The sequence below is a fragment of the Gadus chalcogrammus genome, chromosome 13, assembly GCF_026213295.1.
Source record: "Gadus chalcogrammus isolate NIFS_2021 chromosome 13, NIFS_Gcha_1.0, whole genome shotgun sequence".
NCBI lineage: Eukaryota > Metazoa > Chordata > Actinopteri > Gadiformes > Gadidae > Gadus > Gadus chalcogrammus.
This window is the reverse complement of record NC_079424.1, coordinates 25,983,354-26,010,249: the sequence shown is the minus strand read 5'-3', so window position 1 is coordinate 26,010,249 and position 26,896 is coordinate 25,983,354. Positions and strand designations below refer to the sequence as shown.

Genomic DNA, 26,896 nt, shown 5'->3' with positions numbered 1-26,896 from the left:
TGCTGCCCGTTTTCCCAGGAAACATTTGACATGCGCTCAGAGGGGCGGTTCAGCTAAGTTTCTTCCTCATCTGACGGTCCGTCGCAGCGAGGAGCCTTTCTTTCTCCGCTTTGAAAACCTTTCACCTGATTAACGTGTTTTATAAACACTTTAACCTCAGTTTCTTCCCTTACATTTATACTTTATAACTTTTTGCCGTATGGGACGGAACATTTTTTCTCCAGTCTACTATGGATGAGGTGATAGAGGAGGGGGGTCCTACCTCTAAGACCACTCTGTCTGGGGAACATGGCCGCCGGAGCAAAGCTAAGAGGTAAGAAGAGGATCTCTCTGTCTGTGACTGTTGTCCATCTCAGAGCTCAGCAGTGATGCATCATGACTCCATCATTAGTCTGAGTAAAAGCTGTGTGTGTGTGTGTGTGTGTGTGTGTGTGTGTGTGGTGTGTGTGTGTGTGTGTGTGTGTGTGTGTGTGTGTGTGTGTGTGTGTGTGTGTGTGTGTGTGTGTGTGTGTGTGTGTGTGTGTGTGTGTTGAAGCCCAGAGCAGCAGCAGAGAGCAGACTCCCCTGGACCCAGCTGTGTCTCCATGAAGAGTGGCTGGTCTATGGATCATCCTGGCCTGTTTAAAGATGGAAATCAGTCTATTGAGAAGAGGTGAGGATTTATCAGAGATCATAAAGATACAGCTTCTATCGAACGTCCATTATTCCATGTTCTGGTTTTTCTAGAGGAGTCCAGCAGGAGAGAGCAGACTCCTCTGGACCCAGCTGTGTCTCCATGAAGAGTGACCGCTCTATGAGACCTCCTGCTAACTTTAAAGATGGAATTCAGTCTATTGAGAAAAGGTAAGCATTGATTAGAGATGATGATTTGGGCTGTAGTCTTAAATTCAAACAACTCTCTGACCAATCGATTGGTCGATGGTGAAAAGATGATTATAAAACAATGTGCACGTTATCTCTGGATCAACATAATCTACAACAGTGCGTTGTACTCTACCTGCTAGCCTCAATATCACATAAGGGCTGTTTGGAGAAGGGCAGTGGGTTTCAGACCCCTCTCGGTCCGAGTCGACTCGGTTAGGGCAGAGCTTCAATATGAAGCAGACAGCGGACGAGCCACGGAGCGTCGGGCAGCGTCGTTTATAGACGACACCACCGAAGAATTGATTATAGCTTTTATCTGTGTGTAATATAACGGGGCCCACTGGATGCTGCTGGGATTAGTGACAAGAAGCCAATTCTGATATGTTCCCACTCAAAGCCTGGCGAGCGTTAAACACGAAGGGGGATGAAGAATCACAGACGTATTAAGAAAAAAGTACTCATGCCACCATTTTAGCTGATCTACCCACAAACTTACTTTACCGTTTGCATGCTTTTTTGTCGTCCTTTTTAAACAAATGCTGCCAGATCGATGACTTGGTTGCAATCAATGAGTTAATTGCGGAGTAAAGGTCAGTAAGTTAGGACAAGCGGTCTTCCTTATGGGCCAGTTCAACGTTGAGGAACCCGGGGGTTTGACCTCTTGTCTTATAAGTCTTATAGTTTATTAAACCATCTAATTATTAAAACAGAAACTATGGAGCCTTCAACCTTATTTTTATTCATAATTAATGTTATTTCTAACACAATACAGTCCGTCACTCAAATATAAAACACATCGGTCTGCATTTGTCCCTCCCGGCCCTAAAATAATGGATTAAGAAGCTCTTTGTTCTTATTAAAGGAACACCAGCCATTGTCCGACTAAAGAGTATTTGGTCCAACAAGTGCATATCGATTAACCAGTCAACCAACCGACCAGAACTTGACATCCCTAGAGATTGTATAGGTACAGCTTCTATCAAACTTCCAGAAATCCTGTTTCTTGTTTTCTAAAAGAGTCCAGCAGCAAAGAGCAGACTCCCCTGGACCCAGCTGTGTCTCCATGAAGAGTGACCGGTCTATGGATCATCCTGTTTACTTTAAAGATGGAAATCAGTCCATCGAGAAGAGGTGAGGATTCATCATATATTATAAAAGTACAGCTTCTATTAGTTCAAAAGTTCAAAGGTTTTTATTCGCCATTTGTGCATAAACCAGACGGTTCAAACACATTGGAATTCTTGTGCAGGGCTTCCCAAGTCAAGTACAGTATTAATACAATTAAGAGAGAGATCGAGAGAGAGAGAGAGAGAGAGAGAGAGAGAGAGAGAGAGAGAGAGAGAGAGAGAGAGAGAGAGAGAGGAGAGAGAGATGAGAGAGAGAGAGAGAGAGAGAGAGAGAGAGAGAGAGAGAGAGGGCGCAGCACAATAAATAGTAATAATAAAAAAAAAGTATAAAGAGTTTTTAAAAATTAAGATAAGGATAAATTGCATGTTGTGCATTGCATTGCAGAGAGCACCACAATTTAAAATTTAAAAATTTAAAAATATATATACATATTAAATTAAATTGAATTCAGCAGTGCAACCATACTGTATAACCACATATAGCAGCGTTATTGCAGGTAGGAAGTGGGGGTAGGGTGGTGAGTATATATATTCAAATAAATAAATAAAATAAATAAGTAAAATACAATATTGCACATTGTATTTTTCAGATGTTCTCTGTTAATGCCATCAGTCGCACTGTTGCAGGGAAGAAGCTATTGAAGAATCTTGTTGTGTGTGTGATGACACTGTCCGCTCTACTGTGTCTGAGTCTGTATTTGCAGTGTTTGTTAATGAGTAGAGGGTGAGCTGGGTGGAGAGAGTCTCTAATGATTCTCACTGCCCTTTTCCGACAGCGCTGACTGTAAATAAAGTCCATGGAGGGAAGTGTGGTCCCAGTAATCCTTTCAGCAGTCTTTATGACCCTTTGGAGTGCCCTCCTCTCTGCCTGTGTGGTATTCCCGTACCAGACAGTGATACCTGAAGTGAGAATGCTCTCTACAAGTCCACTGTAGGCCAGGGTGAGAGGACGCTGGTTTAGTCCCGATTTCCTGAGCAGTCTGATGAAATACAGCCGCTGCTGGGCTTTTTTCACTGTGGCAGCAGTGTTAAGAGACCAGCTCAGGTCAGACATCACCTGCAGTCCCAGGAATCGGTGGTTGTCCGCCCTCTCCACCTCAGTCCCTTGGATGGTAAGGGGCTGTAGGGGGGCAGGACTCCTCCTGAAGTCTGCTATCACCTCTCTTGTTTTGGCTACGTTGAGGATGAGGTCATTCTCCTCTCCATAGATGAGAATATCCTCTATCACACTCCTGTAGCCTGACTCGTCACCCCCCTTGATGAGGCCCAGGATGGTGGTGTCATCAGCGTATTTGATGACAATGGTGTTATCGTGTGTAGAGGCACAATCATGCGTGTACAGGGTGAAGAGTTTGGGACTGAGGCAGCAGCCCTGTGGTGAACCTGTGCTGACTATGAGCTCAGCAGACACCCGCCTCCCCACTCTCACCACCTGTGGTCTTTCAATCAGGAAATCTAGGATCCAGTTACAGGTGGGAGTCGGGACACCGAGGTCCGTCAGCGAACCAATCAGCTTGCCCGGGCGGATGGTGTTGAAGGCAGAGCTATAGTCCAGGAAAAGCATTCTGACATATGTTCTGCTGTTGTCCAGGTGTTGCAAAGTGTGATGTAGGGCTATGGCCACCGTGTCATCCACTGATCGGTTGGGGCGATAGGCAAACTGGGATGGGTCGACAGTGTCCGATACTGTGTAGTTTATGTGGGTAAGAACCAGCTTTTCTAGGCACTTCATGGGGGCTGAAGTTAGCGCCACCGGCCTTAAGTCATTCAGCGTGGATGAATTAGGCTTTTTTGGAACCGGTATGATTATGGATGATTTAAATACTCGGGGGACTACTGCCTGGGATAGGGACAGATTGAAAATGTCAGCATACACACCCACTAATTGTTCCCCACAGGCCTTCAAGACTCTTGGATGAACGCCATCTGGTCCCATAGCCTTATGGGGGTTCACCTGCTTCAGAGCCCTCAGAACCTGTGCGTGTGTAACCTGGAAGGCAGTGTCCATGGAGTCACAGGGGGCTTTTGAGGGAGTGTCTGTGTTCAGCCTGTCGAACCTGGCATAAAAGTTATTAAGGCGGTCTGGAAGGGTGGCATCTCGGGTGTCTGGGGTCGTCATGGTAGTCCTGTAATTCGTAGCTGCCTGGATTCCCTTCCACATGCTGCGCGTGTTATTGTTCAGGTAGAGGCTTTCAAGTTTTTGGGAGTGGGCCCTTTTTGCAGCTGTGATGGACCTCTCAAGGTCATACCGGGCTCTCTTATATTCCTCTTGATCTCCTGACTTGAAGGCCTCTCGTCTAATTCTGATGTTTTGTTTAATGTCCCCATTAAACCAAGGTTTTTGGTTAGGGAACACACGCACAGATCTTGGGGGTGCACATATAGACGTGCACCAGCTGATGTAGTCGCTCACAGTCTCTGTGTAGTCGTGGATGTTGTCTGTGGCATCTCTGAAGATGTTCCAGTCTGTGGCCTCCAGGCAGCCCTGCAGACTCGCCTGTGCACTGTCAGTCCAGGTGTTAACAGTTTTAATTGTGACTGGTCTCGCCTTGAGCCTCTTGATGTACGCAGGCCTTAGTATTATTGCTAGATGGTCAGATTTGCCGAAATGGGGTAAAGGTGCAGCAAGAAAAGCATTTTTAATGTTGCTATAGCATTGATCCAGTGTTTTGTTTCCTCTGGTGGGGAAAGTCACAGACTTATACAGTTTTGGAATATATTTCCGAAGGTTACAGTGGTTGAAGTCTCCCAGAATGATGAAAGCAGCATCAGGGTAAGAGTTTTCATGCTCACTGATCGAGCCGTGCAGTTCTTTAAGTGCAGCCTCCTCATTGGCAGAGGGGGGGATGTACACAGCGCTCACAATTATGCATTGCAGTTCTCTGGGTAAATAAAACGGCCTTAGCCTTACCGTCAAATATTCCACGTTTTCCGAACAGGAGTTGGAAATAATCCTGCAGTCCTTGCACCAGGATTGTTTGACGTAGATGGCCGTTCCACCTCCCCGGGTTTTACCGCTATCCCTAGCGCTCCGGTCCCCCCTGAAGACCGTATATCCGTCCAGTGTCACAGCCGCGTCAGGTGACTTTTCCCCCAGCCATGTCTCACAGAAACACAACAAGGTGCAATCCTGGATGTCCTTCTGCGTGGATATCCTCAAATGAAGCTCATCCATTTTATTTCCCAAAGACTGAACGTTCGCGAACAGTATGATCGGGAGAGTTAGCCTCCCTATTGTGGCCAAACGCCCGAGCCTTCGCTGCACTCCTCCCCGTCTACCGCGTCTCCGCTTCGGGCCGTTGTGGGTGGGAGAGCTGCCGGCCGGTTGTTGGCATGGCGATGCGATGAGTAGCTCCGGGTAATCGCTCAACGTATTCGGGTCAAACAGGCCAGAATTACTGCGCTCTCTCAGTATCAGTAAGTTCGCCCGGTCGTATGTGCTGTTTAGGGACAGTTTGATTGCCATAGTCGGCACTAAAAAGCAAGAAAAACATAAAAGACGCAACTTGACTATGGGGAGCTCCGCGACGTCGCACTCAGGGGAGCGCCATCACCGTGGCAACAATTAAACATCCTTAAATCCTGTTTCTTGTTTTCTAAAAGAGTCCAGCAGCAGAGAGCAGACTCCCCTGGACCCAGCTGTGTCTCCATGAAGAGTGACAGCTCTATGGAACATCATGTTACCTTTAAAGATGGAAATCAGTCCATCGAGAAGAGGTGAGGAATAACAAAGATCATAAAGATACAGCTTCTATCAAACGTCCATAAATCCTGGTTCTTGTTATCAGACTTTACTGGCACTGATGTTTCCAAGTCAGGCAAAAATGTAAGTGTGTGTGTGTGCGTGTGTGTGCGTCAGGGATGGAAATTAATGCCCGCCATTTCCGGGTGGATTTGTAAGGTGGCGGGTGAATTGTGTCACTTCACCCGCCACTGTGTCGGGTAATACTTTCCAGTCAGGTCCGATCAAATTTGCATATTTAATACATTCATACGGTGCTGCACAGTTCCCCCTTCTTCTTCTACGCCACTTTTGCTGAACTGCGACTGTCCGGCATCCGGGATAATATACCAGTAACAGGGCTCTCGAGTCTCACGCATTCGGCGTGAGACACACGCAATTCAACCCATGCACACGCTCACACGCCACCACACTTCGTATTTCTCACGCAGAGAAATTACCAGGATAGCGCTCACCAATTTGGGCCGCTATTAAACAGTGTTACAGGTAGGAATCAAATGGGTTTCCCGTACGTAGGGTAACCAGACGTCCTCTTTTGCCCGGATATGCCCTCTTTTTGAGACACTTTTAAAAAATGTGTGGCGGAATTTAAAAATCGTCTTGGATTTTATTAAAGCCTCATACATGTTCACATTGAATTTGCGTTGCGTTTCTCTGGGTCGTTCACAAACTAGTTAGGCTACGCCAGGGCTGTAGTGGTCAAATTAGAGGTGGGTAAACTAGGAATTTTGTGATCAGACCGACCTCGACACAACGCAAAGTGTTGCGACTCTGTAAGGCTAGCCTGGCTATATTCCATTATGTTATCAATTAAAGTCATATTAAATCAATCAATGACAGTCAATGAATGTGTATGTAGTTTATTCAAGTTATTCAAATTTCAACAGTAATGTGTAGATTAAGAACTATCTATCTATGTCATGTGTGTATGTGTGTGTATTAGTATGCATGCTTTTCACAGTAGTGCCCAGAGGGCCTCCTTGTCCTCCACGTCAGGTCCTGCCTTGCAGGGGCGTGTTCTGGGGTTCATGGTTCCCCTGTGCTTCACCAGCCAGGACTTCACATACGTGTTGGATTGAACTTTGAGTGGTGGGCCACTCAGTTGAATAAACATCAAGGACGACACTGTGACCAAGTGCAGACTGCATCTCAGGGGGCACACTATGATGTTCATTAAGCTGAACCCCCTCTCACACTCAGCAGTGCTAACTGGAATGAGATGGTCGATATTCAGGAGTGGTGCAAGGTTTTCTGGAATGATGCTTGAGTTATCCTTAAAATCCCTATAGCCTTCAAGAATTTTTCTGTCATCAAGTCTGAACCTTTGGGCAAGTTGTTTCAACTTGGATTCCCCATACGGTTCCTCTAGGGGAACAGGCCAGTTTGCTGGGAAAATAACTTTAAAGAAAATAAATAATAAAATAAAAATATTTATAATATATAAAATAAAAATATTTCTAAATATTTTTATTTTTATTGGTTGAACCGCCAACCGGCCGAATTTAATTAAAATATATTTTTTTCTCCAAATTGAGGCTTTAAGATAGCGACCGAGCTATAACAAAGTTGATACGCCAAAACCGAAGTTTGATATGGATAGTAAAAGTAGTGATACCCAAGAAGTTTCAGGATATTCTGATTCGTAGTTTCAAATTAAAAGCCCACTAGATAAAGTGAAATGAGCATGGAATAAGAGGGCATTTTCTTTTAAATGTAATCCAAATTCATACCTAAATCATATCTAATGTCTCATTTTCTTTTAAATCGAATCCAAAATCATATGTAATAAGTCTCATATTGGAATGTTTGTTGGGCTTTTATTTTGAAACTCCATATCAAAATGTTCTGAAACTTCTTGGGTGACCCTATGGGGTTTTGAACTATAACCTTGAAGTGAAATGAACATGGAATAACAGGGCATTTTCTTTTAAATCGAATCCAAAATCATATGTAATATGTCTCATATTGGAACGTTTGGTGGGCTATTATTTTTAAAGTAAATATCACAATACACTTCCTTTGATAGTATTTGCTTTTATTGACTGTCTTTTTGTATGTACCCTGTCCATGTATATACCCGACGAATGCTTTTATTTTAAACTAGTTCTGAGACGCTATTACCGTAATGGCTAGTATAAACAGGTACAGCAAAAAACTGGGTCGGCTGGCTTGACTGCAGATCTCGATGGGTCGGCTGGCTTGACCGCAATGCAATCCTGCGATGGAGAGTTTTCAAAGACACACCAAAACGTCTTGCTATCTCCCTGCGCGGGATTCTGAAGGAGATCTGCAGCTTTAACTGGTCTCTTTGTATGTCAAGACAGGGCTGAATCTCTGAAATGTTACCAATTTGGCGAATTAAATGCTCCTCCTCATCAAACTTGGCCCGAACAGCGTCCTCTAAATGGCAGCTGGATGCTTCCAAGTTTTCCCTTAGCTGAAGCAACCTCGTTAGAGCATAGTCATAGTCATCTGGAACATTACTGTCGACATAGTCAGCCAAATTAATTATGGCATTTATTGTATTATTCCGTGTTTCTTCCATTTAGTGCTTAAAGGTTGGGTATGGGATTTGCGAAAGGCCAGCAGATTTTGAAAATACACAACTCAAATGGTCCTACCCCCTCTCCTTCAACGCTGACTCTGACTCCACCCATTCCAAGTACCTGGACGCGCAATCATGCACGAGCGCGAACACAGATGCGCGAGAGCGAGCCAGGCTAGCGTAGGTTTTCGTTAAACAACATGGCAACATTAAAAAAAACAACATGGGGATGGTGGCGTCTTGTCTGCCATGGAAATTGTCTTCTACTGCTAGGTCCAAATGTGGATTAACTAGTTCCAGTAGCTACCGCAGGATAACAACAAACAGGAGCTTGCTCTGGGTCAGGAGCTCTGGGTCACGAGTACTGCACGAAGGGGTCGCGCGCGGGGCGCGGGGGAGGGGGAGTGCAGTACGGCCGTTTGATTGACGTACTTACTGTCCAATGCAACTCGGTGGCTATGGAAATCATTGGCTGGAGTTTTTCACAGATGATTGACTTGTTTAATTTTCATGTCAGTACTTTTAACTCAGTGGCTGTAAGTGGGTTATGGTAAGGATTTCAAGTAATTCTGCAAAAATGGCCAAAAAAGCGAATTCCATACCCAACCTTTAAATAAAAAACACCTTCTCCTTCCCACATCCATGTCATAGGTCTGCATATGACATGCCAGGTGATAGCCAATCAGAGAGCTTGTTACATGGCTAATTTGCATTGCTTTACCTCGTCTTACCAGCGCAAGGACCAAAGTGTCAAGGAAAAGCTAAATGGAGAGGCTAGTAGGAGAAGCTAAATGACTAAGCTAATCGAATAGCTAATAGGAAAAGGAAAAGCAGCGGGGAAATGGAAATGCAAATGCCAAGGAAATCGCCCATTTAAATGCCTGATTAAAATCTGTGTTCTTAATTCAATTTGTGAATCCAGTTATTTATTTCTCTTTTTAAACTGCATTTTAAAATCGATTTTTTAATTGCATCATTTATTTATGACATTATTAAATGATGTATTTATTGACTTTTTTATGTTGTTTTTGTAAACCCCTTTTTAATTTGAGCTACTTATTGATGGATTCATATTTAATTTGTAAATATATTTTTTTAATTCCTCTTTTATTGCCCATTAAAAGATCAAATAATGAATTACTTTATTATTTAGTCTATTTCTTTATTACTTTTTCCGTGACACTTGTGGTCCTCCATACCAACACATTCTCACTCCGAGCGCGTCGATTTCTGACGAACGGTCAGTGACTTTTGCTTCAGTTTCTGACGCAAAAGGGTACCCTTGCGCTGCTTTTTTAGACGCATGGGGTTTTCAACTAGTTACAATGTAACCCTTTGACGGGGGACCCGATGGCTGCACATAGAGACGCTATGAGCATTCATATCCCATTGGCTAACGGAGGACCTTGCGCGTCTTTTTTCGACGCAGGGGGTTTTCCACTCATTGCAATGTAATCCCTCCACGGCAATATATGAAGCTATGAGCATTCATTCCATTGGCTAACGGAAGAGCCGATGGCTGCACATAGAGACGCTATGAGCATTCATCCCATTGGCTAACGGAGGACCTTGTGCTTCTTTTTTCGACGCAGGGGTTTTTCCACTCATTACAATGTAATCCCTCCACGGCAATATATGAAGCTATGAGCATTCATTCCATTGGCTAACGGAAGAGCCGATGGCTGCACATAGAGACGCTATGAGCATTCATCCCATTGGCTAACGGAGGACCTTGTGCTTCTTTTTTCGACGCAGGGGTTTTTCCACTCATTACAATGTAATCCCTCCACGGCAATATATGAAGCTATAAGCATTCATCCCATTGGCTAACGGAAGAGCCGATGGCTGCACAATAACGGCGATTTTACAGTGACATCTGTGACATTCCTCAACACAACTACACCAACGTGTCCTTGTTAACAACCCAGTCGCCAAGAAAAAACGTTGACGTGTACGTTTCCATGAACACTGGATACGTAGCATTTCAACGTAAAAAATAGCGTGTTATACCTACAGTATCCACGTGTGCCGCTGTGGAGGCGGGTTTCGGGGTTTGGGTTTCACGGCTTTCGTGGCAAATTGTGGACACGATTGTTTAGGGGGGGGGGGGAGACTGTTGTTGACCGGGGAGGGGGGGGGGGGGGGAGACACGTTTGTTGAGGGGGGGGGAGACACACGATTGTAGGGGGGGGGGGGGGGGGGGGGGCGACACGTTAGTTGAAGGGGGGGGGGGGGACACGTTTGTTGAGGGGGGGGGAGACACGTTTGTAGGGGGGGGGGCACGCTCGACAACGAGAGTTGGTTTTTATTGAACGCTCGACAACGAGAGTTGGTTTTTATTGAACGAGACTTCAACACGGAACAGCTGCACGAAACGATGGTACCGTCACTCTCGGTGACGGTGTCGACAATAATGAACACACGAACAATGTTAATAGAACAACACACAACCACATAACATCCCGAACCCATTAACCCCACTTAATCCTAACAACAAAACAAGTTAACAAAAGCCCTATTTGTCAACTGAGAACCCCAATTCCCAGAATCCCCCGCGGCTCCGGAACACGGCGTAGCTTATATTAATCTTTATTATCTGAATGGGAAATGCAATATTTTAGGACAGATACACCATTAAACGCGTTTCTAATGACATTTCTAGCGAGAAATGTACATTTTCCTTACATAATCTTCAGTCAGTGAATGTGTATGATCTTTATTAATCTTTATTATCTGAATGGGAAATGCAATATTTTAGGACAGATACACCATTAAACGCGTTTCTAATGACTTTTCTAGCGAGAAATTTACATTTTCCTTACATAATCTTCAGTCAGTGAATGTGTATGATCTTTATTAATCTTTATTATCTGAATGGGAAATGCAATATTTTAGGACCGATTGATCGTTAAACGTGTTTCTAATAACATTTCTAGCGAGAAATATACTTTTTACTTGCATAATCTTCAGTCAGTGATTGTGTCTGATCTTTAGTTTTATAGTTATTAGGATTTGATCGGCTCGCTCCATGGACATAATGGCTCGCTCGCATGTTTCAATGACGTCAGGTTGCTTTCGCTAAACTAGCAGCTCACGTGCTTCCTGCGTTTGTGTTATTAAGCTGTTACTTTATGTAACTTTTAATGATATCATCTTGTTAGAAACACGTATATCTGAGAGCCAACCCAGTCGCCAAAAGCATACGTTGACAGTGTACTTTTCGTGAACACTGGATTACGTCGCATTTCAACATAAAATAGCGTGTTATACACACACACACACACGCACGCACACGCACAGACACACACACACACAAGCACACACAAGCACACACACGCACGCACAGACACACAGACACAGACACACACACACACACACACACACACACACACACACACACACACACACACACACACACACACACGCACACACGCACACGGTGCATTTCGCTGCTAAAACAACAACAAAAAAATATTCCCTCAAATATTATTACTTTAAAAACGTTGGCCAAAATGGCCAATAATATCATTTTTTATTTGGGATGCTTCCAGGACATTTTGGGTGGATTTTGAACGTTATGTGGGGGGCACGTTTTTTGCAGGACCTGGCAACCCTGCGCTGTTGCCCGAGATCTGGATCCACCCCGGCGTGGTGCCGTCTCCTTTTGACCTTTTGACCCCAGACTTCTGGGGGAATAGCTGAATCAATTCATTAGTCAATCAGAAGCATGTAAATATCTTCCCGGTGGCGTAAGAGGACGAACAAGGTGTCCTTCAACATCTACGCTTCCAGGAGATTGCAACGGTGCCACACATGAGCATATTCGAACATGTTTAATGGTAGTAATTAGCTGTCGAAATTGGAGGCCTTAATCAATACTGAGCAGCTATTGATTTGCTTCCCGATAAAGATTTGTCACAAATGACATGTTATTTAGCATCTACACGTTGAGCTGAGTCCAATGACACCAATAACGACACTCTAGCTAATGGTAACATGTATTTTACATGGTACACCTAGGTCTAGGACATGATCTCGGTGTAGCAAGAGGCCGAGCTTGATCTCATTGGACTCAGCTTAACGTGTAGATGCTAATTAACATGTAATTTGTCAAAAATCTCCATCGGGAAGCAAATCTATAGCTGGTCATTATTGATAAAGGCCTCCAAAATCGACAGCTAATTACTACCCCGAAACATATTCAAATATGATCATGTGTGGCACTGTTGCAATCGTCTCGAAATGTAGATGTCAAAGGACACCTTGTTTGCTCTGTTGCACCACCGGGAAGATATTTTCATACTTCTAATGGATTGATTCATATTTTAAGGTTCTCGGAGTGAGACTTTAAGTGGCTGCAGCAGAAGTGTTGAGACGAAAGATGATATCAAGAGATTTATAGAATATTCCCATTCACATTATGATTCTTCGTCGTAACATCCGACCAAACATCCTTTACATTCACAGAGTGAAGATTATGAAAGTCCAGGCTCAGCAAGTGCTCCATCTCGTTGCACCTGCACCCAGCGGCTCGCTTGCAAGATTTTGGCCTGAAGTTCTTCCCAGACCTACACCCTAGCCATCCAGCATGCATATCTGAGAATCAGGCCTCTCTTTAATAATGACAAAAAGTTATGAGAGAAACACACATTAACTTTTTGTTATCTCATAAGCGGCGTGGTGCCGGCTCCTTTTGACCTTTTGACCCCCGACTTCAAAAACGTGGCCACAGGCCAGCTGTGTCTACACACCTTTAGCCACAAATGTACACCTCCATCCCACAAAAAATGGGGACTAGAAACTAACCTCTGTCTTATGTACATTTACTGTACTGTTGGAGGTCACGCCCCTTTGCCGACCTTTTCGAGATAGCTGGGGATGCTAAAATGTTTACACACATTTCCCGGGGCCCCGTGAACGACATATCCGAGATTTGGAGTTCTAGCCCTTAGAGAAAAAAAGTTTTCCCAAATGGAGTGTCATTTGGACAAAGCCCCTCAGAAGTGTAGCCTGCAAGACCTAATGGTTCAGAATGTGTTGGAAAACAGTTTTTGAGATAGGAAGGTCCTACCGCCCTGAAATTTTAATACCTTATTCTAGGGCCTAACTGGGACATCCGCACCGAAACTTGGCCCGGTCGGACCTCGAGGGCAGGAAGGGGGGACCCTTCCTGCCCGAAACTTGGCCCGGTCAGACCCCGAGGGCAGGCCCCCCCTTCCTGCCCTCGGGGTCCGACCGGGCCAAGTTTCGGTGTGGAGGTCTCAGTTAGGCCCTAGAATAAGGTATTAAAATTTCAGGGCGGTAGGACCTTCCTATCTCAAAAACTGTTTTTCCACCACATTCTGAACCATTAGGTCTTGCAGGCTACACTTCTGAGGGGCTTTGTCCAAATGACACTCCATTTGGGAAAACTTTTTTTCTCTAAGGGCTAGAACTCCAAATCTCGGATATGTCGTTCACGGGGGCCCCGGGAAATGTGTGTAAACATTTTCGCATCCCTAGCTATCTCGAAAAGGTCGGCAAAGGGGCGTGACCTCCAACAGTACAGTAAATGTACATAAGACAGAGGTTAGTTTCTAGTCCCCATTTTTTTGTGGGATGGAGGTGTACATTTGTGGCTAAAGGTGTGTAGACACAGCTGACCTGTGGCCACGTTTCGAAGTCGGGGGTCAAAAGGTCAAAGGAGCCGGCACCACGCCGCTTATGAGATAACAAAAAGTTAATGTGTGTTTCTCTCATAACTTTTTTGTCATTATTAAAGAGAGGCCTGATTCTCAGATATGCATGTTGGATGGCTAGGGTGTAGGTCTGGGAAGAACTTCAGGCCAAAATCTTGCAAGCGAGCCGCTGGGTGAGTTGCAACGAGATGGAGCACTTGCTGAGTCATTTCCTGTAGTGCTGGAGCCACAGGTTGAAGCGTATGCGTCCTTTGAGACCCTCTTTGATATATAAGAGACCCTATACATATACAGCTTACTTAAATGTTGTCGACTCAGTCACCTATTGCATCACTTCCTTTAAGGCTTCGGCCTCCTAATTGATCATTGTAGGCTATAATTGAATGCCCTCTTTCATATATATATGATACCTCCACCACTGGGACGTGGCAACAATTCTCCAAATCCATATGGGGAGGGGGGGGATGCTTGTGGACAGTAGGGGTTTACCCTAGACATAAACAGGAAGTAAAATCAGGAGAAGGAATGACCTCTCACAAATATTTATTTAATAAATTGTTTCAAATAACCCTCCCTCGTTAAATCAATGAGCTTGGTGTTTTGCTTTCAAAAATTAGTTATAGAAAAAGTCTAAACTGCAGAAAATAAACACATCCAAGCTGCCTTTTAAGGATACCTTGGAATATCTGTCTATTTTTCAACCATCGGACCCTAGTTTACGACAAAAACAACCCAATTGACGGCAGCACCTTTGCCGCGTGAGCCACGAGTATTAGAGGGGGCGGTCGATAGCAACCACCATAGCAACCATGACGGTCAAGTGACTGGATTCAGCCCCGTTGAAAAAAATAGAATAGCCTACCTCCCTACACACTCAGTAGTAGATCAATGATATTTAAATTATTATGACCATGAAGTCTTTATTTGCATGGGTTTACATTTCGTTGTGTAGCATGGAAAAATCAGAGAAACACTCCCATTCAGAATGCATTGGTTTACACTTCGTTCTTTGGAGCACGGTTATTTTTATTTATTTATTTATTTTCCGTTTTTGAGGAGTTGAGGATTTTTCTGCAATAATCCAAAATCCATTGGAAAACCCGTTGGCTTTTTGTCAAGGGAACCGAGGGCGACGCTCACTTCCGGGTTTGCCAACATACGTCATCCCTCTCTACCACTCTATACTGTAAAAACACATGTTCAAGATGAATGATAATGCATTAATTTATTCTTTATTCTGCCATAGTAACACGGTAAATAAATGGCAAAAATAGGCTGAGAACGAATTCGTATTTACGATATTGTAGCGACCCTGGGACAGTTAAATAGTTTGTGTGTTATGTGTTGCATTGTATTTCGTTGTCCGTTATGCCAGTTGTATTGTAATGTTCTTCTTGTCAATCAGTGTGGGGGCGAATCATTAGGTCAGCTGGGGGAGGGCCTTGGAAGAACACGAGGGTGGGGGCACATGAGTGAGACCGTGTTGGGGGTTGCCGGGGTAACCGGGGTTTGTTTTGGGTGGGATTTCTGCCGTTGGTTACGGGTTTCAGTGACCTGGTTTTGGTTCATTAAAAGTTCCTTCAATTACTAATGACTCGACATCGTTATGTCACCGGCGAGGTCATTACAATATGTTCAATAAAACGTAATCACGGACAAAAAACGTTTTTTAGACAAACGTAATTGAGAATGCCGAATAGTTCTCTGGGAACGTAATTTTTATGAGAAAGGGTTGCTCTGTCAGTTGTCAAAAAAAGCGCACGGACGTGGCCTCTACAGCAACGACCTCAGCGTCAGAAACTGAAGCCACTCCGAGCGCGTCGATTTCTGACGAACGGTCAGTGACTTTTGCTTCAGTTTCTGACGCAAAAGGGTACCCTTGCGCTGCTTTTTTCGACGCATGGGGTTTTCAGCAGCCTTCGGGTCCCCCGTCAAAGGGTTATTGTAACTAGTTGAAAACCCCATGCGTCTAAAAAGGCAGCGCAAGGGTACCCTTTTGCGTCAGAAACTGAAGCAAAAGTCAATGACCGTTCGTCAGAAATCGACGTGCTCGGAATGAGAATGTGCATCAGCCCTTCCTCCTCCGCCTCTTCTATTCTTCTTATTATTATCCTTCTTATTATTATCCTTCTTATTATTATCCTTCTTCTTCTTCTTCTTCTTCTTCTTCTTCTTCTTCTTCTTCTTCTTCTTCTTCTCCTCCTCCTCCTCCTCCTCCTCCTCCTCCTTCTTCTTCTTCTTCTTCTTCTTCTTCTTCTTCTTCTTCTTCTTCTTCTTCTTCTTCTTCTTCTCCTCCTTCTCTTCCTCCTCTGTGATAGTGTGTGAACTGGTTGATATGAGTGTGTCTCAGGGCCAAATGGTGAGACTTGGCAGCTGTCAGTTATGAAACAAAACGGACGGACGTGGTCTCTATAGCAACGACCTCAGCTACCCAACACTGATCAAAAAAACGATTGTTTCTCTCAATCAAAGCACCAAACAGGACAACTGATGCCCAGAGCCTTAACCCATACATGTTGTGTAATTAACAAGGACACGTTGGTGTAGTTGTGTTGAGGAATGTCACAGATGTCACTGTAAAATCGCCGTTATTGTGCAGCCATCGGCTCTTCCGTTAGCCAATGGGATGAATGCTTATAGCTTCATATATTGCCGTGGAGGGATTACATTGTAGTGAGTGGAAAAACCCTGCGTCGAAAAAAGAAAGCACAAGGTCCTCCGTTAGCCAATGGGATGAATGCTCATAGCGTCTCTATGTGCAGCCATCGGCTCTTCCGTTAGCCAATGGAATGAATGCTCATAGCTTCATATATTGCCGTGGAGGGATTACATTGCAATGAGTGGAAAACCCCCTGCGTCGAAAAAAGAAGCGCAAGGTCCTCCGTTAGCCAATGGGATATGAATGCTCATAGCGTCTCTTATGTGCAGCCATCGGGTCCCCCGTCAAAGGGTTACATTGTAACTAGTTGAAACCCCATACGTCTAAAAAGCAGCGCAAGGGTACCCTTTTGCGTCAGAAACTGAAGCAAAAGTCACTGACCGTTCGTCAGAAATCGACCCGCTCGGAGTGAGAATGTGTTGTCCATACCCTTATACCAAATTTCGCTTTAATATCAGGCTGGGTTGAATGAGAGGGAGAGCATAGGTTGAGAGTACGTAGAGACCGGGCAGCTTCGGTTGCTAGGCAACATACATTTGAAAAACAATGTTGGATTGAGCCGTTAGGTTACTAGGCTCACTAGCGGGCGGTGCCCCTTCATTTCGGTGGGGCAGAAACTACTGGCGTATGACCACTAGGGGTGAAACGGATTAGTGTGTCCACGGTTCGGTTCAGATAACCGTTTTGGGCCTCGGTTTCGGATACGGTTCGGATTAGGATCATGTCCGTGATAGTAAAAAGGCCGACTTTTTTTTGACGGAGGGTTTGGGGGAGAAACACAAAAATTAATGAGACCCACAGGCTATATGCAATGTGTTAATTGACTGCAATCAGACAACTTGCAAGGCTTTTTTGTGCAATAAATGTTCCCCTAAATGCATTTGAAAACATGGTGCACTGAGTGAACATGTAAGGGATAACGGCCGACGAGGCTTAGAACTCTGGCGACGAGCGCAGCATGAAGCCAGAGTTGCCTCTACCTGTCCATTATTTCCATCGAACCGGTCGACCTCGAAGGCCGTTATCCCGCTTATCACCCGTTTGTATTTATCTCCCGTATATTTAGAATATAATTGTATCAATTACTTTCTTTAAATTTAGGAATCGTGCGCTTGAACTTCAGAAAACAACCTATTACAGCTACCTCATTGGCTCGGGCAGCACTGGAGAGAATGCATTCCGCTGGGTCCTAAACACCCTTTTGTATCGGACGTAGACTACAGTAGGCAAAATACGCTACATAAGGCAATGCCTTCATTAAACCGAAATCCGCGGATCTCCAGAATGCTCCGAACTGTGGTAAACGAACCGAACGGATTCGGATACAATTCGAATCCGCTGCAGGCCTAATGACCACACCCACAATTTATGTATATTTTTAACATGTATATTTTGAGCTACATTAAAACATGTTAACTAAACTAATTAATAATAATAATAATACATTTAATTTAGAGGCGCCTTTCAAAACACCCAAGGTCACCTTACAGAGCATATAGGCATCATACATTTTTTAAAAAACAAGACATTGTGGAAAAAATAAATAAATAAATAAATAAATAAATAAATAAATAAACATAAGCATAAGAAATAAATAAACAAAAACAAGACAAAACAAAACAAAAAACAATCAAAACAGTGATCAGTTAGACGTTGTGTGCGAGTTTGAACAGGTGAGTTTTGAGTTGTGACTTGAAGGTTGTAATGGTGTCTGACTGTTTTATGTGTGGGGGGAGGGAGTTCCAGAGCCTGGGTTCTGAACAGCTGAATGACCGGGCACCCATTGAAGTGAGTCGTGATGTGGGGATACATAGTAGTCCAGCAGAGGTTGACCGGAGGGAGTGTATTCTTGGAGGAGGTCGCAGAGATAACTGGGGGCTAGGTTGTGGAGAGCTTTGTAGGTGAGGAGTAGGGTTTTGTATTGGATACGGTAGTGTACTGGGAGCCAGTGAAGTTGAATGAGGACAGGGGTGATGTGGTCAGATGATTTGGTGCGGGTGATGATCCGGGCGGCTGAGTTCTGAATGATCTGCAGTAGGGCTGGGCGATATGGGCCAAAATGAATATCTCGATTTTTTTACTATATCTCGATACACGATATATATCTCGATATATTTTGAATCTCCTCTAGAGCACATCATAAATGCTCGATTCAACCATGTCTGGCATAATGTTACGTCAGTAATAATTCTAGTATTACTGAAACATAAGTCTGCATGTAGATTACATGAAACAACATATTGTTTAAACTCATCAGTGCTTTCTATTGGAACAATTTAGAACTTGCACATAAGAAAAGGAAAATCACAGCAAGTTAGATTTACCAACACAGCATTTATTCAAACCGTTAATTATTTATTAACAGTTTGAATAATAATTATTATATCTACACTGCCAGACGAAGGATCCAGTGCTATTCTTTTTCGAAACCAAATCCTCAGTTTCCATCCTTTTTTCTCTTTCTGGCTGTTCTCACTCACCGGTCGGAGGTACACGCACCTACAGCAGCGCGCCTTCCAGACTACGTCACACACGCGCGTCCATGAGAATCTCGTGGACTCGCAATGGGCGGGGGAGTGAGTTTAGAGAGCCACCGGAAATAGCGAGAGAAGGGAACGCTGTGCGTTAAAAAAACCCGAGAAGCCCAATCCTATGAGAGCTCCCCACGCTACGGCCATCAGGATGCGCACAGAGCTTTTATCCGTGATATTATATAACCAATTATATATATTATATTATATATTATTATATATAGAGCTCCGGGAGTCGCAAACGGCAACAATCACTTTCTCCTCCGTGCTGCAGTTCACCCCGGACTGCACTGCACCGAGTTTGACGGTTGAACGCTGGTTGGCTGTTACGTTACACATGTCACTCAGTGGCCACGCTGTTGAACGCTGATTGGCAGATACGCGTCTCTACGTTCACTTTGTATGAGATCTTGTCGCCCCGTCGCGTGAAAGCACAACGAGTATGCCGGCGGCGGCAAAAGAAACATTGCGTCCCAATTTATATTCGATGTTCGCGATATGGGCATTTTATACATCCCCTGGAGAACATCTCGCGATACATCTGCAGTCTGTTGATGAGTTTGGTGGGGAGTCCGGTGAGGAGGGCGTTGCAGTAGTCTATGCGTGGATGTGACAAATGAGTGAACTAGGATTTCAGTGCTGGATTGGGTCAGTGATGGGCGGAGTCTGGCGATGTTGCGGAGGTGGAAGAATGCAGTCCGGGTGATGTTGTGAATATGGGGTGCGAATGAGAGGGTGTTGTCCAGGATGACGCCGAGGCTCTTGACTTTGGAGGAGAAGGGTACTGGAATCCATCGATAATTATGAGTGGAGCTGGGGTGTGTTGTGATTTAGTGAGGGTGGATTTGGATCCGATGAGCAGGGCCTCGGTCTTGTTTCCATTGAGTTTCAGGAAGTTCCTGCTCAACCAGCCCCGGATCTCTTCCAGGCACGTGATGAGGGAGGTGGGGGGGATGGCAGCGGTGGGTTTGGTGGAGATGTAGACCTGTGTGTCGTCAGCGTAGCAGTGAAAATGGACCCATGGTGACGGAGGAGTGTGCCCAGCGGGAGGAGGTAAGTGGTGAAGAGGAGTGGACCCAAGACTGACCCCTGGGGGACAGCCAGTGAGACACCTGAAACACCCAGACTTGTGGTTGCTTAGTTGAACAAATTGTTGACGGCCGGTGAGGTAGGATGTAAACCAGGAGAGTGCAGCACCAGTGATCCCCAATACCAGCTAGGCGGTCCAGGAGCAGAGGGTGGGAGATGGTGGTCGAATGCTGCGCTGAGAAAAAAAAAGGCAAAATTCGAATGCTGCGCTGAATTGTGAATAAGAATTAAAAATAACTAATAGCCTAATGTTACTGCACGCTTTTGAAGTGCCATCCGCAACATTCGTCATATGATGTCCCTTATAGGGAAGTTCTTTATTCCATATTTTATTTTAACAACAGGCTTAGCGAGTGCATTGCAAATACATGAAAAGTACAAATACAAGTCATCAATCAAGCAGACCTTCGATTGGAACTTGGCCCGACGATGAGTGCAAATCTCTCAATAACGACACTTTTGAAATCAGATATTTATCAATAACAGCTGTTTAAATCAGGTATGAAATCAGGTATGCAATTTGAATACCTGCTGAAATAAATAAATAAATAGTCTTCAATGCGGAAAGATACATGCGGAGTAATTCGATTTTCCTAGAATATTACCATGGGGCAGACTACTTACGACCATATGGGCGTCTTATAGCATTTTGCGTATTGCAATTCTTATTGCAGCCTGCAGGGTTATGCGAGAAACATACGGAGGGACGCGGTCGTTGAGCTCCGCCGCCCCACATTGCATGACACGTTAAACTCAACTAGAATCGCCACCATCAATTTGATATCAACAGAACAAAAATAGTTGGAAGCCTACAGAAACTATAGATAGTTAATGTGACAATCACATTATTAAAAATAAACATGGAGCAGTGATTTACTGAGGAACTTATATTTTTTGGGAGCATGCTTTGCAGGGAGTTCGCCGCCCCACCTGCCCATATGGACGGCACGCGCCTGTTATGCAGCTATATATAAGGCATTCCAATCTTAACTTAAGTCTTTAACTATGATGTTTCTGTAATACACAGCCCTGCTCTTTTCTAATTATTATAATTTCTTCATAGATAGACGGGTTGATCAGTATTACCTCAAGAATGTAGTCTCTCTGTCGCGCCGCTTGCTTCGTTCGTTTGGAGGACTCTCGCGCCTTCCTTGTATTCAAAATCAGTGCCGGCGGGAGTCTCGGGGAGGGGGGGGGGGGGGGGGGGGCAGGCGGGATGGGCAATATTTCCTGGCTGCATTCACTTGCAGTCGGTCATTTGAAACTGGCTTTCGTAAATGTCTTGTAAAGCAAGAAAAATAAATAATGAATTTGCCGCTGCCAACTGGGGTGGCAGCTGGATATTTTCGGGGATAACTCTCATGTAGGCAGCTGCGCAGTATGCACTTTCACTCGCATCACTGACCTGAATCCACCTCGTTAAAAAAGAGGTTCACGTTTCAGTGATGCGAGTGAAAGTGCATACTGCGCAGCTGCCTACATGAGAGTATCCCCGAAAATGGTGATGTGCACAGTGACTCTTATATAACAGCAAAAACAAGAGTAGCGCCACTTAAAAAAGTAACTTTACCGAGACTAGAACTCCTCGGTGCTCTCATCGGAGCTAGACTCAGTCACTATGTAATACGCACCTTGAAATGGAAAAGAATCAAGTGAAACTGTGGAGTGATTCTATGATAACTTTGCACTGGATAAAAGTTCAGCAAAACAGTGGAAACCCTTTGTGGAAAACAGAGTCCGAGAGATCCAGAGTCTCACAGAACCTGAGCAGTGGAGCTTTTGTAAAGGGAAAGAACAATCCTGCCGATAGCGCCACAAGGGGCATAAGTGTGAACCAGTTGCTAGACAACACTCTGTGGTGGACGGGCCCAGAGGGCTTAAGCAAAGCGATGTAAATTACCGTGACAATGATATTGAACCAAACGAAAATGATGACGCTGTAAAGAAAATATGGCAAGTTGTGGAAATTACCGTTTGTTAAATTCAAAGGTTCAAAGGAAATGGAAACACTCGAAATAAAGAACCACAGTGACCTCAGCCGAATGCTGCGGATTACTGCCTGGGTCCGACAAATCATAAACAACGCCAGAGAAAAGGCAAAAAGCACCGGAACATTAACAGCTGGAGAAATCGCTGAAGCAGAGCTTTATTGGATCCTATTAACACAGAATCGAAGTTTCTACGAAGAAATCAATCAAACTGAAAGAGGTAAAGAAGTTAACTTTCAGTCCAAAATTAAGTCTCTAATTCCCTTTCTGGATGACAGTGGAGTACTAAGAGTGGGAGGCAGGTTACAGATGACAGGATTGAAGTTTGAACAAAAGCATCCCTGCATCCTCCTGGCAAATTACATGTTTTTCTGAGCTGATTGTAAGAAAATGTCACCAGCAAGTGTTGCATTCTGGTCTCCAAGACACGCTAAACCAAGCGAGGAGAAAGATTCTGGATAATAAAAGGAAGACAACTACCGAAAGAGTTTGTACACGCTGTCTTATCTGTTCGTAAATATAAAGCCAAACCAGCCCTCAGCAGATTTCAGCGCCTGTTACCTGCGCCAGCGCATTGAAGAAGCGCCTCCGTTTGGAGATCACAGGAGGTGGATTTTGTTGGGACCTATGTATCAGTAAGAATCAAGGAAACTGTTATATTGCTCTTTTCACCTGTGCATGTCACCAGGAGCCATTCATTTAGAGTTGGTGACTGATTCTGACTACGGAAAAGTTCCTGCTGGCGTTCAGACGTTTTGTGTCCACGCAGAGGACTATGTACCACAATATATTCAGACAATGCTAAACGTTTAAACGAGCCAATAAGGAGTTGACAGCATTGTGGGATTCCCTGTCATCTAACGAACTACAGGAATTCTTTGCTGAAAACGAATAATCTGGAAGTTTATAGCAGAAAGAGCTGCTTGGTGGGGTGGAATGTGGGAGAGAATGGTGAGTCGGTGAAGAGGTGAAGGACATGCCTACGTAAAGTTTGGGGAAAACATGTCTGAAATTGAAGAAATCAAAACATTCTGATAGAAGGGGACGCAGTTAGGTGTTAATTTCCCGTCCCATCACTTTCCCCACACCAGCGGCGAAGAGCCTTGTCCCTCAACGCCATCCCATTTCTAATTGGTCAGCGTATAACAGCGCTACCATCGCTGGCACGTGTAAACCGCAGCGGCCACCAAACAGCCCAACGTCGTTAAAAAAAGGTGGAAATACAGACAGCGCCTAATCAATACATATTGGACCCGCTGGAAGAAGGAATATCTCCTGGAGCTACGATCTGCACATTGCTCATCTCATGTAAAAAGATGCACAGAGTTAAAGCTCGGAGACGTTATCCTAGTGAATGAAGACAAACTGCCCAAACATCTTTGGAAAATGGGAAGAATCAAAGAAGTTTATATCGGAAGAGATGGAAAGGTACGCTCTTGCCTTGTTATGCTACCTTCAAGGAACCTAATCAGAAGACAGTACAATTACTGTATCCCCTTGAACTTGATGTGTAATGAGAACCAGAAGAGTCTCATTGGCCGGGAGTCTGTTGCAGCTTTAAAGGTGCTAAAAACAAGCGCACCTTAGTGGTGACGTCATGTCACACACAGACAATCGTGAATTAATTGATTAGCGGGGGGTAAGGTTATATAGGGACCTTGTAAATTGTTTGATTGTTGATTGTTCATGATATGCGACCCAGTGTCATGATGTAAAGAGAGAATAAACGAAAACTAAAGAGAGATCCAGTTTCTATCATTCCTGATCGAATTGTCCTGCATTAGGTGGCAAGGCTTTTTTTAGGGTGGCAGTTGCCACCCCATGCCACCCCAGTAGATCCGCCCCTGAGAGGTAAGAAGAGGATCTCTGTCTGTGACTGTTTTCCATCTCAGAGCTCAGCAGTGATACATCATGACTCCATCATTAGTCTGTGTAACAGCTGTGTGTGTGTGTGTGTGTGTGTGTGGTGTGTGTGGTGTGTGTGGTGTGTGTGGTTGTGTGTGTGTGTGTGTGTGTGTGTGTGTGTGTGTTGAAGCCCAGAGCAGCAGCAGAGAGCAGACTCCCCTGAACCCAGCTGTGTCTCCATGAAGAGTGACCGCTCTATGGATCATCCTCCTCAATTTAAAGATGGACGCCCCTCCAGAGAGGAGAGGTAGGAGTTTCAAACAGACTGGAGTGGCTCAAAACTAACACAACTTTTTCTAAAAAAAAAAGCCCAGAGCAGCAGCAGAGGGCAGACTCCCCTGGACCCAGCAATCGTATGAATACAATTAATGTTAAGACGACTTGTAGCAGACTAAACAGGTTTAATATTTAAAGGTTCAATGGCTTTCAAACAGCCCCATTTATTGAATCAGTTTGAATTTATTTGGAGGTGAAGGGATTTGTTGAAACAAATTATCTGTGCGGAATAACACAGGTCTGGGTAGAAATGTAGAAACTGACTGCTCTATTTTCTATGTTAGCTAAACGCATTGTGAATCAACACTCTATGCACAATGTGAAGGATACTTAGTGTGTTTTTATGTCAGCATGTAAGTGCTTAAAAAATAAAACTTTTTCTTTCCCCCACCCCCCCCCTTAAATTTCCATTTAAAAAAGCTGAGAAAGAATATTAAAATTAAATTTCATGAAAAAATTGTTTAGAAGCCCTGCAATAAATAATAATAATAGTAGTTCTTTTCCCAGTGCTCAAAGACGCTTCACAATCGCTTCATAAGCTAATTCATAAGAAACAAAAAAGAAGCTGAACAAAACCAAAGTTTAAAGGTAAACAACAAGGGGTGAAAGGTGTGACCGGAGAAAGGTGTGAGGTTGGCATCGGCGGACCTGAGACAATGGGTAGGGGTGTGGCGGTGGAGGAGGTCAGAGAGGGAGGGGGGCGCCAGGTAGTTGAGGGCTTTGAAGGGGATGAGTTGTATTTTGAAATCAATCCGGTATTTGACGGGAAGCCAGTGGAGGTCTTGGAGGACAGGGGTGTGGTCTGAGCGGTGGGTGGATGTGAGTATCCGGGCTGCAAAGGTTTGAACATATTGCAGTTTATTAAGGATGTGTTTTGATGAGCCGTATAGGATGGAGTTACAGTAATCAAGGCGGGATGAAATGAATGTGTTGACCAGAGTTTCGGCGGCTGAGTGACAGGGAGGGACGGAGACGAGTGATGTTCCTGAGGTGGAAGAAGGCTGTTTTGGTAATCTGTTTCATATGGGAGAGAGGTGAGAGGGTGGGGTGAAGGATGATACCTAAGTTGTGGATGTGAGTGGAGGGGGTGACAATGGAACCATCAATATTAAGTGAGAAGTCCTGGGTGGGGCGGGTGAGGGAGTTTGGGCCAATGATGAGGATTTATGATTTATTGCAATTTAGTTTGAGGAAGTTGTGTTTCATCCAAGTTTTGGCCTCAGTGAGGCAGCTGGTGAGGGTGCAATGGGTGGCTGCAGAGGTGGTGTTGGTGGAGAGGTAGATCTGAGTGTAAGCGTAACAGGGAAAATGGAGGCCATGTTGGCGGAGGATTTGACCGAGTGGAAGGATGTAGATGATGAAAAGTAGGGGACCAAGTACAGAGGACCAAGGAAATGATCAAATGAAACGATATCCACAAATCCTAACCTCCAGATGGTGTTTGTTTTTCAGAAGGAGGCAGGAGAGAGCAGACTCCCCTGGACCCAGCTGTGTCTCCATGAAGAGTGACCGCTCTATGGGTCTACCTCCTGCCTTTAAAGATGGACGCCCCTCCAGAGTGGAGAGGTAGGAGTTTCAAACAGACGATAAAAGAGACAAGTTGGTTGTTCAGACTACTGATACTGATGTTTACAGATCAGGAAAAAACAATAGTGTGTGTGTGTGTGTGTGTGTGTGTGTGTGTGTGTGTGTGTGTGTGTGTGTGTGTGTGTGTGTGTGTGTGTGTGTGTGTGTGTGTTCCTCACAGGCCACACCAGAAGAGGTCAAAGGTTACCAGTGCTCAGTCTGTACAGCAGCCTCAAACAGAGCTGATCAAGGTGTGTAAATGTCCACCAAGAAGTTTGACTTCAGCTCTACATGAACATCAGAAAGCATCTCTTGGGGAGCTCATAGTCTCCAGGCTTCCCTCTTTAGACCAGCTGACGTGAATCCAGGACAGATGCTTCTTATGTCGGCAGTGAGTTCAGAGTAAAGTTCTCCTTGATGTTTGTCCTGTTCCAGAGGGCTGAGGAGAACGCACACGCTTTCCTCGACAAGGAGCTGAAGAAGCTCTGGAGGGATCTCTTCCCAGTTACCCACAATGCTCAGAGAGTCAGAGGGAGGAGGAGGAGCTAGATGGTGAGAAGGAGGAGCAGAGGAGGCGCGCCATACAGGGAGTGGTGAACATCACAAAGCTCTGCCTGATGGAGATGAACCAGGAGGAACTTGCCGACACATGTGGGGCGGTAAGAGGCTCTTATCTTGAAGACAGAATGAAAATGTATTTTCATTTGTAATTCATCATTGTGGAGAGATCTTTCTTCTTGGGGGTTTAGTGGTTTGATCCAGATATGAACGGTTATTGTGGGTCGATCAGGTTAAATGGATTGATCCAGATATGTAGGCTTATTGTGGGGGTATCAGGTTAAATGGTTTGATCCAGATATGTAGGGTTATTGTAGAGGTATCAGGTTAAATGGATTGTTCCAGATATGTTGGGTTATTGTGGGGGT

The 26,896-nt window shown here is 44.6% G+C and overlaps 1 protein-coding gene across 6 annotated transcripts; it reads left to right on the top strand.

The window, feature by feature from the left end:
• Nucleotides 1–26,614, top strand: LOC130402475 (uncharacterized). Of its 6 annotated transcripts, XM_056606645.1 has the most exons (9): nt 8–313; nt 536–652; nt 727–843; nt 1,882–1,995; nt 5,595–5,708; nt 24,259–24,375; nt 25,857–25,970; nt 26,152–26,221; nt 26,406–26,614. In XM_056606645.1, the coding sequence occupies exons 1-9, from the start codon at nt 231–233 to the stop codon at nt 26,517–26,519; spliced, it is 960 nt and encodes a 319-aa protein (XP_056462620.1). In that variant the 5' UTR covers nt 8–230; the 3' UTR covers nt 26,520–26,614. The 6 variants fall into 6 exon arrangements, with proteins under 6 accessions (XP_056462625.1, XP_056462626.1, XP_056462623.1 ...); XM_056606646.1 differs by lacking the exon at nt 1,882–1,995 and having other exon boundaries at nt 9–313; XM_056606648.1 differs by lacking the exons at nt 727–843; nt 1,882–1,995 and having other exon boundaries at nt 2–313.
• Nucleotides 26,615–26,896: the final 282 nt, after the last annotated feature.

Coding starts and splice junctions, on each gene's coding strand:
- LOC130402475 (XM_056606645.1), top strand. CDS start 231: ATGGATGAGGTGATAGAGGAGGGGGGTCCTACCTCTAAGACCACTCTG. Junction 1,996..5,594: donor AATCAGTCCATCGAGAAGAG/GTGAGGATTCAT, acceptor GTTTTCTAAAAG/AGTCCAGCAGCAGAGAGCAG. Junction 5,709..24,258: donor AATCAGTCCATCGAGAAGAG/GTGAGGAATAAC, acceptor TGTGTGTTGAAG/CCCAGAGCAGCAGCAGAGAG.